Source organism: Corvus kubaryi, unplaced genomic scaffold (assembly GCF_017639235.1).
Source record: "Corvus kubaryi isolate FWS band 111438036 unplaced genomic scaffold, C.kubaryi_AGA036_p1.0 37262, whole genome shotgun sequence".
Classification (NCBI taxonomy): domain Eukaryota; kingdom Metazoa; phylum Chordata; class Aves; order Passeriformes; family Corvidae; genus Corvus; species Corvus kubaryi.
In genome coordinates, this window is record NW_024581078.1 from 635,599 (window position 1) to 651,249 (window position 15,651).

A 15,651-nucleotide genomic window follows, 5' to 3' on the forward strand; every position below is an offset into this window, starting at 1 on the left:
GTGACAGAGGCCGTGGATGTCACCAAGCACATGGTGGAGGACAGTGTCGACCGGACCAAGTCTGCTGTTGCTTCCACCATCACTGCAGCTGTGGGGGCTGCCCAGGGGGCCAAGGACCTGGTGGCCAACAAGGTGACCGAAGCAGTGGACCTGACCAAAGGGGCTGTTCAAGACAGCGTTGAGAAGACCAAATCTGCGGTCACCTCTACGGTCAGTACAGCTCTGGATGCTGCCTACGGCACCATCACCAGCAAGATCAACACAGCCCTGGAGCAGGGCAGGGAGGCTCTCCAGGAGGGTGTGGAGATGACCAACTCGGTGGTGACCAACAGCATAAGCAAAGCCAAGGCAGTGAGCCAGGCAGTGGCTGGAGGTGTGGAATCTGTCCTGGGAATGTCAGAAGATCTGGTGGATCATTACCTCCCGATGACTGAGGAGGAACTAGGTAAGAAAATACTTACCTGGCGCTTGTAGATGCAAATTCGTTCCTGTGTGAGCAGAGAGCACCTGACCCAGCAAGATTCAGCTTCTACAGCAGACAGGTAGCTCTGAATTTGTCACCAAGTTGGCTGGCTGTCAACACCAAATTGCCACATGATATGGAACAGAGTTCAAGCATTTGCTGGTTGGTCCTTGCCCATCAGCCTCAAAGTAAAACACGTGGGTTCATGCTTCAACCTCTCCATCAAGTCTGCTTATGTGAAGATCGAGCAGGGACTAACCCGCATTTAACACCTGAGCAACTGCAAACCTCCTGCTTTCGCAGCAAGCTTCAGCCTCCATGTTTTCCAATGGGTGATCCAACCTTTTCCACCCCTCCCAGCTGGCAGTGGAGCCCAGCTGCAGCTCTGTTCTTGTTTCCTCCAGGTAAACTGGCCACCACGGTGCAGGGGTTTGGCGTGGCCTCCGTGGAGGAGCAGAAGCGGCAGCGGACTTACTTTGTGCGCCTGGGCTCCCTGTCGGGCAGGGTCCGGCACCGAGCCTACCAGCACTCCCTGGCCAAGCTGCAGGGCATCAGGCACCGCACCCAGGACACCCTCTCACGACTGCAGCTGGCAATAAAACTGGTACCAACATGCTTTGCCCTTCTTCCTCCTGTCTGTAGCCTTTCCTGCCCTGCTATCCAGCTGGAAGCTCTTCCTCCGTCCCACACTAGCTCCACGTCACCTTGGATCCTTCCCTGGAGGGGAAGCACTTGTGTGCTTGCAATACAACCTTTTCCTCTCATTTTTCCCATCAGATTGAATCTGTGAAACAGGATGTTGGCCAGAAGCTACTGGAGGGGCAGGAGAAGCTCCATCAGCTGTGGGTGGACTGGAGCCTGACCCAGCCCAAAGGAAACCAAGTCAGAACTGCCTGCCAGCCAGAGGTATCCACGGAAGGTGCATCTGAGCAGGCCCCGAGTGGCTGGGCCCCCTGAGCCCGTAACTGAGCTGTGTTTCTCCCAGCAGGTGGAATCGCGCACTCTGGCGATGCTGCGGATCATCACCCAGCAGCTCCAGCCCGCCTACGAGAGCCTCCGACGCAGCGTCCACGGCCTCCCCAGCAACATCCAGGAAGCTGTGTGTCAGGCCACTCGACACATCCACAAGCTCCACAGCTCTTTTTCCAGGGCCGTGTCCTTTCGGGACCTCTCCAGAACTACCCTGGCCCAGAGCCAGGACCGTGTGGCAGAAGCCCGAAGGTCCCTTGATGTCCTCTTTGAGTATGTCACTCTCAACACCCCTCTGAACTGGATTGTGGGGCCCTTCAGGGCCATAGCTAAGGTGGCACAGGGCAGCAAAAAGCACAAGAAGAAAGAGATGAGGACTGATAGAAAATTGCCCACGTTGGAAAAGGCTCCACCATCACAGGAGGTGACAAAGGCACCTCAAGCACCAAAGGGAACCAACAGGATCTCAGAAAAATGGTGTGAAGTGCTAGAGAAGCTGGAGGAGAAGGCAGGGAAGTTGGAGGAGAAGGCAGAGAAGGACACACAGGTGGCCCTGGCTAAAAAGGAGATAAAAACCAGTGCACCAGAGGAAAATCTCTGATAAATCCCAGCTCTTTTGGCCAAGGCTCCTTGACTAGAACAGCACTGATCTTTTAATTGTGCACCCACTTGTGCCACAAGTACCTCTGCTCTCTGAATTTACAGTCAGATGTAGTTGTAAAGAGATCTGATAAGCAAGGTGGGGATATTCTGAATCTTGATTTACTGTTTTTAAATCACACTGCTGTGCTGAAAGGGGAGATGGGACCTGCACTTCAGCTTTTTAACTCAGCCCAGCTGTAGTTGTGAGTGGCTAATTCTTGCTGAAACAAGTTGTGGGAGAGAAGAAGTGATCTCAACTTACTTTTAATGCTGAATTTTTTAATTTGCCCAAGCCGTGGAATCTTGAGAAGATGCTGTGCTTGACCTTTGATACCATCTCCTGCCTTCTCCATGTTTAAAAATACAAGTTCCAGACACAACTTCCATTGTTCCTGTTGTGCTTCCAGGGCTCGGCCCTGCAGCACATCTGGCACAGCTCGGGGCAAGGAGCTGCTTCTCAAGAAAAGATTTCTCTTTGTGGATCAGCCAAACATTTTTTCCTTCATGGAGAAACACTCAACAGGGTGGAGTTTTCTTTAATCATCTTTCCTAGTTCTGTGAATGACTTCAGGGATTGTGTGTGCATACCTTCATGTGTGAAACACTTCACAGCCATTAAATCAGGCAGCTTTTCCCAGGAGTTACTCTGCCATGGGATTAGGAAATCCTGTTATTAAAATAGGGGGTATTTTAATCCAGGTGCTGGTTCTTTCCCAGAAAACACTACTTTGCAATAATTTCTAATGTCACTTATTTTGGTAACTTCTGTCCTGGTATTGTCCCTGTGCCAGGGCTGGTGAGCAGACATTGGAATAAAGTGTGACCTGCGTTTAAAGATGTGTGGGTTTGTGTGTATCTAAAGCTGCCGGGTTGTGTTCCCTCATCTGAACTGTGATGAAGCCTTGCCTTTACCAAATCTTGTCCCTGGCCAGCTCGTCTGTTCCCTGCTCTTGCTGGAGGGGAAAAATAAAATATGTTTAGGAGGTGCCATGTTTTCCTAAGCAGAAAAATGCCTTAGTTATTTTGTTCCCCTAACTTCTGCCTGTGCTCCTGCGGCTCAGATGCATCTGTCCATGTTTCATTCTTGTTCCTCGCCCCTGGATCCTGGGCTTTCTAGCGCTTGTCTCAATTCCACCCCTTCCCCGCGGCACTGCCCCCAGGGAACAGCCGGTCCCTGCCTCGCCTGTCCCCAGCGCTCTGTGTCACCTCGGGGTGCTCATGCCGGGGCCAGGGGCAGGGCTGGCCCTGGCTGGAGCGGGTCGGAGGCGGCTCGCCCGGGCCAGGGCCGTCCCGCTGCGCTTCCCGAGCGCGGGCTGCGCTCTCCCGGTCCCGCCCCGCTCCGCCCCGGCCGTGCCCAGCGCCCCGCGCCGCTTCCGCCTGCCCCGGGCACAGGCACCGGCCGCAGGTAGGCCGACCCCTTCCCTTGCCGGGTCATCCCTTCTCGGGTGCTCCCCTCCCTCCCCGCGGGCCCCGGGCCCGTGGTCGCGGCGCTGGGCTCGCCCCGAGCGCTGCCCCCGCCCCGGCCCCCGCTTCAACTTCCTCGGGCTCGGCCGTGTCACCCCCGCGCCCATCGGGGGACACGGGGCAGGGCTGGCAACTGGGGAGGGAGGGCAATTGGGCAACTGCAGGATTTTCATGAGAGAGGAAAACAGGAAGCTGCAGTTAGAAACTTTCCCCAGCTCAGAGTTATTTTCGGGCCGTTTGCTTGGGCTGCCTTTAAATAGGGAAAGTTCCTGCAGCGGGCTCAGGCAGCGCCTGGAGCAGCGCCCCACCGGGAACCCCCTCCTCCCCTCCAGACACTCCTGTTGTTTAATTAAAATCCCATCAGAGGCCGGGGGTGAGTGCAGGGGGTCAGGGATCAGCTGTGGATGGGGATATAAAGTCTCCCAACGTCAGAAGGACGTGGAGCTGCTGGAGCCAGTCCAGAGGAGGCCCCGGAGCTGCTGCCAGGCTGGAGCCCCTCTGCCCTGGAGCCAGGCTGGGAGAGCTGAGGGTGTTCACCTGGAGAAGGCTCTGGGGAGACCTGAGAGCCCCTTGCAGGGCCTAAAGGGGCTCCAGGAGAGCTGGAGAGGGACTGGGGACAGGGGATGGAGGGACAGGACACAGGGAATGGCTTCCCAGTGCCAGAGGGCAGGGTTAGATGGGATATTGGGAAGGAATTCTTCCCTGTGAATCTTCCCTGATAACACAGGTTATCAGCAGGAAAGGGTTTCCTCTGTCCCTATTTTATTCCTCAACTGCCATTGCAAGGAGCCTGCAAGACCTCTCGAACAAGCTGCCTGGAGGAGACACTTGGATTTACCTAAATACATCATTATTTCATCAATTATTTAAAACTAGTTATAATTAATGTGAAATTAACACAAAGAATGTGCTCTTTGCTTAATCACAGAGTTGGAATAATGCACAGAGCACTGGCACAGCTGCAAGCTCGGAACAGATGCAAAAATATTTGGGAGGTGTGAGAGAGAGCCTGGCAGCTCCAGGAGCGTCCCCCAGCTCCCACATCACCCCTCTGAACACTGTCCTCTGTTCTCCTCACAGATTCCCAGCACAGAGAGGTGCCGGTTCCGAGATGAGTCCCTGAGCACCAAAGGGTTTGTGTGGTACGAGGAGCGCGACCGGGGCATCCCCGAGCCCCACAGGGAGACAACCCTTTGCCGTAAGATGCTTTTCCCATCCCTGCTTCAGTCCATGGTCCGGGCCAGCAGCTGAGAGATGGCACAGAGTGCTGAGCTTCAGCCGAGCTTTGAGGACGTGTTCAACATTCTGTCCCAGGCCCCACCAGAGAAACTGCTGAGCCTCAAACTCAAACTGAAGCACTTGATCCCTGGGCCCTGCAGCAAGTTACTGCAAGCCATGGTCCTGCTCACTCTGGGGCAAGAAACCGATGCAAGACTTTGTCTGGATGCCTTGAGGGATAGCCAGGCAGCCCAGTACATCCACCAGATCAAACTGGGCGCTGCAGGAGTGCGGGAAGACAGGGAGGATTTGCAGCCTCCCCAGCTGGATGCAGGTGCCGTGGCACTGCTGGCACAGGTGTACACAGTGTTGGCACAGGAAAAGCTGTGCAGTCCTGAGGCCAGGGACAAAGCCTGCCATGCCAGCAAGGACACTCAGCGGGGGACACTCAACAACATCCCAGCCGAGGAACAGGACAAACAGGGCTCTGCAGCCAGTGTGGGCTCAGGGGACAGCTTTTGGACGCTGAGATCCCATGAGGATGCAGGAGTTCCCTGCACAGCCAGTTCCAACTACGTGGTGAGGAGTTCTCCAGTGCAGATCGGAGGCAACTCAGACCTTTCAGGCCCCCAGACCTTGTGCTCTGAGGAGAGTTCCTCCCTGTCCAGCTGTTTGGAGATCAGTGCATCACCAACAGTTGCTTTTCACACCCAGCCCTCCATCCTCGAGCCTGTCCCCCGGCCCAGCCGTGCTGGACACCCCGACGGGGACGGACTGAGCCACGGCCCGCAGGAATCCAGCTGGGCCAGCACACCCAGCTCTCTCCCCAGGCAGGACACGGCTGCCCACAGGCCCCAGCCAGAGAAGGTTCTGCAGGTCAGTCCCTGTCACCCCACACTCCCCGTTCCTGAGACGCCGCTGCCCTCGGAGCCTGCCCAAAGCAGAGACGTGTCCAGCACACTGACACAGCCTCACACACAAAGAGAAAACCAGGATGAAAAGCAGGATGAAAAGCAGGATGAAAAGCAATTATCTACTGGTATCCCTGACCCAAGGGGTGCAGTGGATACTGCTCCTGCCCACGTGTCCATAGAGGACTCCTACATTCCAGCAGGCATTCCTTGTAACTCTGCACCTGCTTCTATTTCAACCTGTTCCCTCCCTCCTCCTACTTACTCCTTCTCCTCAACTCTTCCTCCTCTTCAGGAATCTCACTCCAACGCACTATATCCCCCTCCCCTGCGCTCATCCCCCTCTCCAGCCTGGCCTCCTCCTGCTCTCCCACCCATGGATCCATCAGAGCCAGATGGTGCCAAGTTCTTCACGTTTGTTGTCTTGCACGCCAGTGAAGATGAGATTGAGGCCCACCGGGTCAAGAACCTGCTGGAGAGCCTGGGGGTGTCCAACGGTGCCACACTCAGTGAGGATTTCTTCATTGCCGGCCGCAGCCACATGACTTGCTTCCAGGACGCCATGGAAAACTCTGCCTTCATGATCCTCCTGCTGACCAAGAACTTCCCGTGCAACCTGTGTCAGTTCCAGACAGACACTGCTCTGATGCAGTCCATCCTGGACCCCTCCAAGCAACACTCAGTCATCCCGTTTTTACCCAAGGTGAATGCCCTGGAGTGCAGCCGGATTCCCACGATGCTCAGTGTGCTTGTGACCCTGAACGAGAGCTCTCCTCTCTTCTCCAGGAATGTGCACAAGACTTTTAACCCCAAGAAGATCAGGGAGAAGAAAGCCCTGTGGGACCAGATGCAGAGAAGGAAGCTCCAGGCGTGTTGGGAACGGTACCAAGCCCAGCAGAACTTGGCTGCCCTGAGCCTGGGCTCCCCTCCCTGGGTGCCTCCAGCAGCGCCATGGCCGTGGCCACCAGAGCCATCACCCCAACCCTGGTGTCCCCCTGCCCCGATGGACGCCCTGCCTGCTCAGAGCGGTCCTCTCCCTTCCCAAGCACAGCTCCCCCCAGGCCACTACAACATCGTGCCAGGCCAGGGAGGGATCCCATCCCTCATCATCCAACACGCCCGGATGGTTCAGATCGGGAACCACAACATGATGCAGGTGGAAACTGCCGCACCTGGGCCCCAGGACAGCCAGGAGCAAACCAGGCACAATGTCTGACCGGGGGCAGCCGAGGTTGGAGACACAATTAATTTCAAATCCTGGATTAGAGTGATTCTGCTGGGACTGGGACTATTATTCTATGCATCAAGAGTGCCATTTTCCTGAAGCACAAAAGAAAATTCTTCATTTTTTGTTGGAAAAAAGACATGGAGATCTCTTGGAACTGTTTCTCCTTGTGCTTATGTTCAAGTAACTGAGAAAATTATTTTCCTGATTCTGTGGAGCTACTTGAAGATTTTATAAATAAATTTTAATTAATTTATTTGTGTTCGTCTGGTTCTTTCCTGTAGAATTTGAAAAGGCATAGTCAAGGATATATGGAAAATTATTCTGCATGTTGGGTAGAAGGGCTGGGAGATGCCACTGACCAAATGATTTGAGGGACAATCTGCAGGGGATGTTTTGGGAAGCTGCTTTTAAGGAAAAAGTGGGATGAAAAACCAAAAGCACTGAGCAGAGTAGTGCTCCAGGAATACGGAGTGGGAGGGGTAATTTTGCAGGAACTGTGCAAGGGATGTACCAGGCTGGTACCTACTGAGTTTTAACACCAGGAGGGCACCTGGAGCAAATCCCCCAACCCCTCACTCCTCCTGCCACGCGCTCCAGGCACAGCCATTTTCCTGATCGTCAGCAGAGGTCACCCCAAAGCCACCGAGAGACTGAAATGCGGCTGTTCCCTCCCAGAGCAGAGCCCAGAGCCAGCTCAGCTGTGCCAGGAGCAGGGCAGAGTTCGCAGACTCCTGAGGAGCCACTCCCTGTTAAAGTGGATGCCGAGGGCCACCTGTGATCAATAGAGGGAAGTGACCCCACCCCAGGTATTTCTGCAGTCTGTGTGTGCTCCGTGGCTTCCCCGGCAGGCTCCCAGTGTCTGTCCCAGCAGGTTCCAGGAGGATCTGAGCCCAGGACTCCAACAGGCCATCCTGGCCCTGGGCCTGGCCCCTCTCAGGGCCTAACTCCAGACTGCAGTCTTTGTCCAAGAGCCACGCGAGCCCCGCAGCCAACCCCTGTATGAGACAGGTGTTACCGAGTCCTTGGACTCTGAGCTACCCCCAACTCTTGGCTTCCAGCTCTCAAACAGTTTGGATTTCAACTCTGCAGGACCCAGTGACAATGGATTAACTCATCTACTCCTTCCAGAGCCAGCTGGCATCCTCCAAGTGCTCTAATTCCTTTTATTTTCCTGGTTTCTCTCCTCCTCAGCACCGCTAAGAGGTGTTGTGTTACTGCAATTCCTGTGCCCTGCAGTTGGTGCAGGACAGTCCCTCCCCTCGGGAGCACACACACATCCCTCCTTTCCCGGCTCCTCTCCTACTATAAATAAATATCATGCAAAATTGTCAACTGGAAGCTGCTCCAGCTTGTAAACAACTTCAGCACAGCCACATCCAGCGTGCTTGGATCACACAAAGGGGAGGGAGAGCTGTGTCTGGCATATAGGAGGGTCTGCAGCCACCACAGTGGAGAAAAAACTCCTCTCTGTCCAAGATAATTAACAAAATAATCACTGAAACATTGCCCTGTTCCCCACAACTCTGTGTTTTCCCCACATGGAGCTGGCCCTACAGTCAATCAGGCCTGTTTGGTGTAATTACCCCTAAATCATGCAGTGATTTCTCCCACCCTGTAATTACTATCAACATTTAATTGCTGGGACCTCTATGTAATTACAGATTATTTATGTGTTAAAAAAAAAGTGAAGCCTTTTCCATCACACAGAATATTCTCCTCCTTGGGGCTGTAGCACCCGACTGCATTCCCCAACCACAAGAGCCCAGCTCGAGTTGCTCCTGCATGGAGTAACTCCCTTCCCACCTCTCTCCTGCCAGCAGCCGTGGGTGCAGATGGAATTGCACTGGCCAGCCCCTGCCTCGGTCCTGAGGCCACCTGGCTCCTTGCACCTGCCTGGCAGCTGCTCTCCCACACACCTGGAGATCACCTGCAGCACAGGAGGAAGATCTGGGGGGGAGAAGCACATCCCCAGGCTCTACAGACACTGCTTAAATGTCATTTTTAGCACAAAGGCCCCATCATTCATCAAGGCATCAAGCATTAAGGATGGAGCAATTAATGACAGGACGAACATTCAAATATTTTATCCATCCACCCTCCCTGGGGAAGACCAAACATTTTTGGGAATCCAGGTTCCTGTGTGCAACTAACTCCAGTACCAGTAATTTCTGTTTTTACCATCCCTGATGGATTTGGGGCTGGAAAACAAACTGCTGACACTGTGTCCCTCTTTCTGCTTGCTGTGCCCACTGTCCCCCATGTGTAAGGTAGGTAATACCTGAGCCAACAAAGATCCTGTCACAGTTTGATTTACATCGAAATATAAGGCAAAACATATAAGAAGAGGTGTCACTTCAGTGCCAGTGTTACCCTTTTCCAGGGGAAACGTTTGCCACTGCAGCACAGATTGGTTTTTCACAGGAGTAACCATGAAATGAACCAATCACGCCTGTTAATTGCAAACACCCCGGAATTCCATACCCACAGTGTCCCATCCCTGGGAAACAACCTGAAAATACAGGAAAAAAAACTGAAAATAGAGGCTTATCAGGAAGAAGTCCAAGGCACTTGCATTCTAGCAGCCATTTTTTGTTTTATTATTTAAAGTTAAGAGCGCTCATCAGCTCACAAAGGAACAAATCCCATTCCTGCAGTTTAGTTCAGGTTTCAGCCAAAAGGAAAAAAAAAAATAGAAGGCAGCTAAACTAACTCTGCACTTTACAGCTCAATTCAAGTTAAACCTCCTCGCTTTATAAATAAATGTTATAGTTAACACTGCAAAATGTACTGGCAGATCTACATTATCTTGAAGGGGCAGAGAGCGTGGTTATTGAGGCTGATAAATACAAGTAGAGAAGCTTCAGTAACACAGAGAGCGAGGGTGGGGCTGGGGTCTGCTCTCCCAGGTGGGGCCTTTCCCAGAGCTCCGAGGCAGCTGCTTCCCCCCTCAGCTGTGCTTCCCACCCTGCTCAGGGCCAGGGAATGAGCCAGGGGCTGCCCATCACCCCCTGCACAAGGACAAACTGCTGGAAACTCTTTGTTTTCCACCACTGAGGGTTCTGCTCATGGAGGCAAAAACCTGCCCTGAGACTACAGAGTTAAAAACAAGGTGTGTGCAGATCCTCATCAAAGGAAGGAGCTTGCCCAAACAGCAGCCAGGTGAGATTTCAAATTCCACCTTGGAAGTAGCACCATCCTCAGTGAAGTTACAAAAAAAAAAAAAAGAAAGGAAAAAAAAGAAGACTCAAAAGCCCAAACCAGCTGCTAAGAACCCGCTGCACAAGTTTCAGAATGGGGCAGTAACAGAGCCCAAGCAGGTGATACTAAAACCTCAGGACAAGGAGGCACCTTAACCTTTCATTTCTTGCTTCTTCCTTCAGCCCCACCCTGGTGCAAACCCACCACAGACACTCACTTGCTTCCATAACCCCGTCCCAGCACCTCCACGCTACAGGTACCTCCTGGCCTAAAGGGCTTGCAAGAGCTCAGCCTTGAATTTGCTGTTTTGGCTCCCAAACCATCCACATTCACCCTTCCAGCTCAGTCCCTGCTGACCTCTGGAGCTAAAGCACGTCCAGGCTGGGAATGGAGCGAATGGGTGTGGAATGGACAAGCCAAGGGCCTGAACGCCACATCAGGAATTTGTTCTTAAAGTAGATTTTTCCTCCCCATTCATAAACTACATCTATGGATGAAACTGTATAACCAGAACTGACCTTCCTCTATCTTACAGGATTGGAGAAGTCTTGCAGCATAGATAGGGCCTGGCTCTACAAGAGAAAAAACATCCCAGCTTTATGCACAATCATGGAAATCTCAGGCGTTTAACACCATTTGCTACTTGGCCAACCAAGAGAGAGACAAACCCCATCCTCAGCACACCCAGCCCTGTGCCATCCCTGGGCAGAGCACGAGCCCCTCGTGCACGCTGGGCATGGGCTGTCCCAAACCTGACGGGAGGGAGGGGAAGGGACTAGCTGGAGGGTATTTTATTCCTCATTCACTTTCTATCTGTTGGGTGTGTGGGGTGGGAAAGGCCAGAGCACGTGGGGGATGTGTAGCTGCTCCAAAGCTGAACGCTGAGTTAATCCAGCACTAACGGGAGAGGCAGCAGGTCCCAGGGAATCTCTGTTTTCTTCCTTCTCAGGACAAGATGGTGGGATGGGGAAGGGCAGGGGCTGTGGGCTTCTGTGGGCAGAGTGCACTGGAGAGAGCTGGTACCTGCAGGTGACGAGGGACAGCCAGGAGCTCTGGAGCCTCCTCCTCCCCTGCCCTGACACGCCAGCTGGGTGGTGACAGATGGGGACAAAGCTCAGCACAGCGGCAGCCCTCAGCCCCTTGGCACAGCCAGCCCGAGCCTTCCAGCTGCACAACCTCAGCGGGGTGGGATAAGCTGGGGACCGTCGGCTCTCACGCCCTAGTGCAGCTCAATGAAGGCTTCCAGCTCCTCAGGGATGAATCCCTTGTAGGGAATCTTGTGCTTGTCCAGGGCGCGAGCAGCAAGGCACTGGAGGGTGATGTAGTTGAAGGGCTGCATGGTGCTCTTGGTGAGCAGCTTCTCGTCCAGCAGCTCGTAGGCCGTCTGCTTGAAGGCGTTGGTGGCGTCCATGTGCGCCCCAGCCTCCATCAGGGCGCTCATGATCAGCGGGCAGTTGTTGCGGGCAGCCACGTGCAGGGGGGTGTTGTTGTCATAGTCCCGGCTGTCCGGGTCCGCCCCGCACTCCAGCAGCAGGTTGACCACGTGGAGCGACGGGAATTTGCCCACGGGGTAACGCCCCACCGTCGTGGTGTCCTTGTCCACGGCCATGTGCAGGAGGGTGAAGCCGTTCTTGGCGCGGGGGCTGCACTTGAGCAGGCGGTAGATGGTCTGGCGCTTCTGGTGCTCCTGCTCCGGGGTGCATTCCACCTTCTCCAGCAGGAAAACCAGGTGCAGGATGATGGCCAACGTCTTGGTGAACTGAGCCGAATCGGCCACAGGGTCCTTGCCGTGCACCAGGGCCCTCTCCACCTCCCGGACCCCTTTGCTCAGCACCCCGATGAGGTCAGAGAAGCCCAGGTGGGTGGCCAAAGTGCCTTTGGAGCGGTCTTGGAGCACGTAGGAGTAAAGCTCGGCAAAGGAAAGGAAACTGCTGGCAGTCATGGGGCTGAGGGGCTCCAGGTTACCTTGCTGCATGTCCAGGGCGTACTTCCACAGGTTAATGCAGCGCTCAAAGTTGCCGGAGTCGGCGTAGACGGCCCCGCGGTAACGGATGTAGTACGAAGTGTCGGGGTGGGAAGGGCCCAGGATGCGCTCCCGGATCAGCAGCGCCTGCATGCGCATCTCATCGGGGTCCGTGATCAGTGCTTCCAGCTCCTCCAGAGAGCTCACCTCCCGGGAATAGTCATAGGCCAGCACCAGCTGCCGGGGCTCGGGCTTAGGCAGGTACTTCCCGCCCTCGCAGCGCAGCTCCATCGCCCTGCGCCAGTACTTGTGGGCTCCCAACAGGTCTCGTTTCTTGTCTACAAAGGTGGCACCCAGCAGCTCCAGCGCTTCCACAGCAGCCTCTCGAGTGCAGAACACGTTCGGGACCTCATCCTGGCTGGAAGCTGAAGCACCACATCCCTCACAGCCCTCTTCACTGCAGCCCCTCTGATGGCTCCCACCTGAGGCACAGGTCCCACTCTGGCCCCCCGCGGCCTCGTCCTGCTGCAGCCCCCCCTGGATGAGGTACTCCACGATGTTGGTGTGGCCGGTGACACTGGCAGCGAGCAGAGGCGTCATGCCATAGCCGTCCTTCTCCATGCGGGCCTTGGAGCGGAGCAGGAGCTGCAGGATCTCCAGGCTGCCCGACTCGGCGCAGTCGTGCAGGGCCGTGTTTCCCTTCACGCTGCGCCGGTTCACATCGGCCCCTTTCTCCAGCAAGTACCGGGCGATCTCCCGGTGCCCTTTGTAGCAGGAAATCATCAAGCACGTGTGGCCGTGCCGGTTGGCCACCTCCAGGTCGGCCCCGCGCTCACCCACCAGGTACCGCACGATCTCCAGGTGCCCGTCGAAGCAGGCGGCCCGCAGCGGGGTGGAGTTGGTCAGCGTGGTCTGGTTCACCGAGGCGCCGTGGTCCAGCAGGCTCCGCACCACGCCCAGGTGCCCCGCAGCCGAGGCCGCCCACAGCGGCGGGGCCCCCTCGATGGTCTCGCCGTCGAAGCTGACGGAGCCGCCCTCCTCCACGCGGGCCCCGCAGTGATCCAGCAGGTACTCCACCACCTCCAGGTGCCCGTGCCGGGCCGCGATCAGCAGCGGAGTGCTGCCGGCCCCGGGGCCGCCCCCGCCGCCGGGCCCCGCCGTCAGTGCCTCCAGCTCCTCCCGGCTGCGGCTGCCCAGCAGCTTCTGCAGCAGCTTCAGCTTCCCATCGCGGGCCGCGTTGTACACGGCCGTGCGCAGGTCCATGGCGCCAGGAGCCGCCTCCAGGCCATGGGCCGGCAGCGGCGGCGCGGCCCCAGCGCGGCGCGGGACGGGCGGGGGGCGGCGGGACCCCCCTGCCCTCAGCGCGGCGGGACCTTCACCGCCCGGACCCGGCCGCCATCTCAGGCTGCGCCGCGGAACAAAATGGCGCCGCGCGGGGTGGAGCGGGACGGGCGGTGGATGATGGGAGCTGTAGTCCCGCGCGCAGCGCTGCTCACCCGGTGTTGCGCTCCGCGTACTCTGTTTCCCGGAAGGCAGCGCGGACGGGGGAGAGGCGGGAAGGACGCGCACCCTCTCCGCGCGGGGCATCCTGGGGAGTGTAGTCCTGTCGCCCCGCTGCGGGCAGCGCCGCTGACGGGGCTTCACCGCGCCGGGACTACGCTTCCCAGCGCGCCCCGCGCGGGCCGGGCGCTGTCCAGGTGCGTCTCTGCTCGTTGCATAGCGGTTTTATTTCTCTTAAATTCCTTGATGTTATTGAACTTCAAAACACAGCGGCTACACAGCATTAATCTGACGTGGTTTAATTGCAGGTTTTATGTAATCATAATGTCCTGAGCTGTAACGAAGGCACGGGGATCACGCAGTCCAGCCCACGGCCCTGCACAGGTGTGGTGATGCGTTTTAAAGTACGAGTTTCCTGCCTTGGAGGTGGCAAAGCCTCGTCCCCACCAGCGAACACAGATTTATGCCCTCCAATTCCTTCCACGGGACATTATGTCCAGCTTGCTCCGTCCCTGAGTGACAGTACCTGCTCGGAGTGAAGGAAAACACTCAAGCAATAAATAGCTCAGCTTAGATGAGCAAAGCTTTCTTTACTCACTAGAGCCTATTTTTAGGGCATAAGTTGAGTTTAAGTGTCTCTAATCTTTATACAGAGAACTGGCACAAGGTTTCTCCCATTGTATTTTATTTATAGCTGGGTTTCTCCTACCCAGGGAAATAAGCTTAGTCTCATTACTTCCATTATTATCATTCTGTCTGTCATGATTATTATTCAGCCCATCCACCCGTTTGAGGTCTTGTCTGGAATTACGGTGGATTATCCCACTGATGCCTGTTGCCTTCACACAGAATATCACTTTTGTTGCTAAGAAACTGCTTTTGCATAACAGGCAGCGGGAGCCCAATTTTCACTTCAGCAGCTTCTGAAAGTCACCGGGAGCAGCAGCTGCTCCTGGAGCCAGAGCCAGAGTATCCATGGCAGAATTCCCACGCGAGGTCTGTGCCCGGTGATTGTTCCCTGTGAGGGTGGAATGGGATTCCCAGAGCAGCTGGGGCTGCCCCTGGATCCCTGGCAGTGCCCAAGGCCAGGTTGGACATTGGGGCTGGGAGCAGCCTGGGACAGTGGAAGGTGTCCCTGCCCATGGCAGGGGTGGCACTGGATGGGCTTTGAGGTCCCTCCAACCCAAAACTTTCTGCAATTCAGCGACTTTGTGTTTGAGAAGAAAAGGAGCAAAGGTCCCTTGAGCATCTCCAGGGTGTCCGTGCTGTGCAAGGGCAGCTCCGTGCATGTCGGGACAGGAGGAATCAGGGAATCCTTGAGGCTGGAAAAGCCCTCCAGGACCATCAAGTCCAACTTCTTCCTCAGCCCTGCCCAGTTCTGTGGGAACACACAGCTCTGGGCACAAGTTCACTGTGTTTTCACCCAGAAAAAGCCCCACGAGTTGCATTTGAACACTGTGAACGCTCTGGGTGTGTCTGTGCACCCCCGGGCTGTGAATATCCAACCTGGGAGTGCTCTGTCCCTGTCCCTGTCCCCTCTGTGAACACCCAGTGCAAACCGCCAGCCCTCAGGCTGTTTGTGCTGCAGGTCAAGGCACAGACACGGTGACATTTCCTCTCCCCGCTGGCTCTCGTTGCCATGGTGACCAGATGCACTCGCTCTTTTATCTGAAGTATCTATTAACCAAAGCTTCCTATTAATTTCCCCTCCATAGAATCCATTAGGAATTCACCAGAACACCACACAGGCTTTTTAGGTCCCAAATCCACCTCAGAACCCGCCCCCTGTTCCTGGGTGGGCTCAGAGGCATTGTGGGGTAAAGTGCAGCTGATGGAAATGGTTTTTCCATTAATAAGAAATTTCTCAGTAACGAGGGAATAAAGAACAGGAGGAGAAATGTCACAACAGCCTCTCCCTGTGGATCCCTGGATGTGGAATGTGCTGGAGCCTCAGGACCTCACCCCCAACCTTCCATAGAGCAGGGCTCCCAGCCCCAATGTCCAGCCTGGCCTTGGGCACTGCCAGGGATCCAGGGGCAGCCCCAGCTGCTCTGGGCACCCTGTGCCAGGGCCTGCCCACCCTCCCAGGGAACAA

At 55.6% G+C, this 15,651-nt stretch overlaps 3 protein-coding genes across 4 annotated transcripts in view; 2 read left to right on the forward strand and 1 right to left on the reverse strand.

The window, feature by feature from the left end:
• LOC121662791 (perilipin-3-like) overlaps window positions 1-2,909 on the forward strand; it is an 8,950-nt gene extending 6,041 nt beyond the window's left edge. Inside the window, exons 6-9 of one of the 2 annotated variants that reach the window (XM_042024363.1) lie at window positions 10-445; window positions 868-1,067; window positions 1,241-1,369; window positions 1,449-2,909. In XM_042024363.1, coding sequence (XP_041880297.1) covers window positions 10-445; window positions 868-1,067; window positions 1,241-1,369; window positions 1,449-2,033 — 1,350 coding nt within the window. In that variant the 3' untranslated portion in view covers window positions 2,034-2,909. The remainder of the gene's footprint in view (window positions 1-9; window positions 446-867; window positions 1,068-1,240; window positions 1,370-1,448) is intronic. The other variant, XM_042024364.1, reaches the window with a different exon arrangement.
• Window positions 2,910-3,387: 478 nt separating this feature from the next.
• On the forward strand, window positions 3,388-7,148 carry TICAM1 (toll like receptor adaptor molecule 1). Its single transcript, XM_042024362.1, has 2 exons — window positions 3,388-3,479; window positions 4,619-7,148. The coding sequence occupies exon 2, from the start codon at window positions 4,793-4,795 to the stop codon at window positions 6,881-6,883; it is 2,091 nt and encodes a 696-aa protein (XP_041880296.1). The 5' UTR covers window positions 3,388-3,479; window positions 4,619-4,792; the 3' UTR covers window positions 6,884-7,148.
• A 2,320-nt stretch (window positions 7,149-9,468) lies between these two features.
• Window positions 9,469-13,438, reverse strand: FEM1A (fem-1 homolog A). The gene has a single exon (XM_042024361.1). The coding sequence runs from the start codon at window positions 13,317-13,319 to the stop codon at window positions 11,313-11,315; it is 2,007 nt and encodes a 668-aa protein (XP_041880295.1). The 5' UTR covers window positions 13,320-13,438; the 3' UTR covers window positions 9,469-11,312.
• Window positions 13,439-15,651: the final 2,213 nt, after the last annotated feature.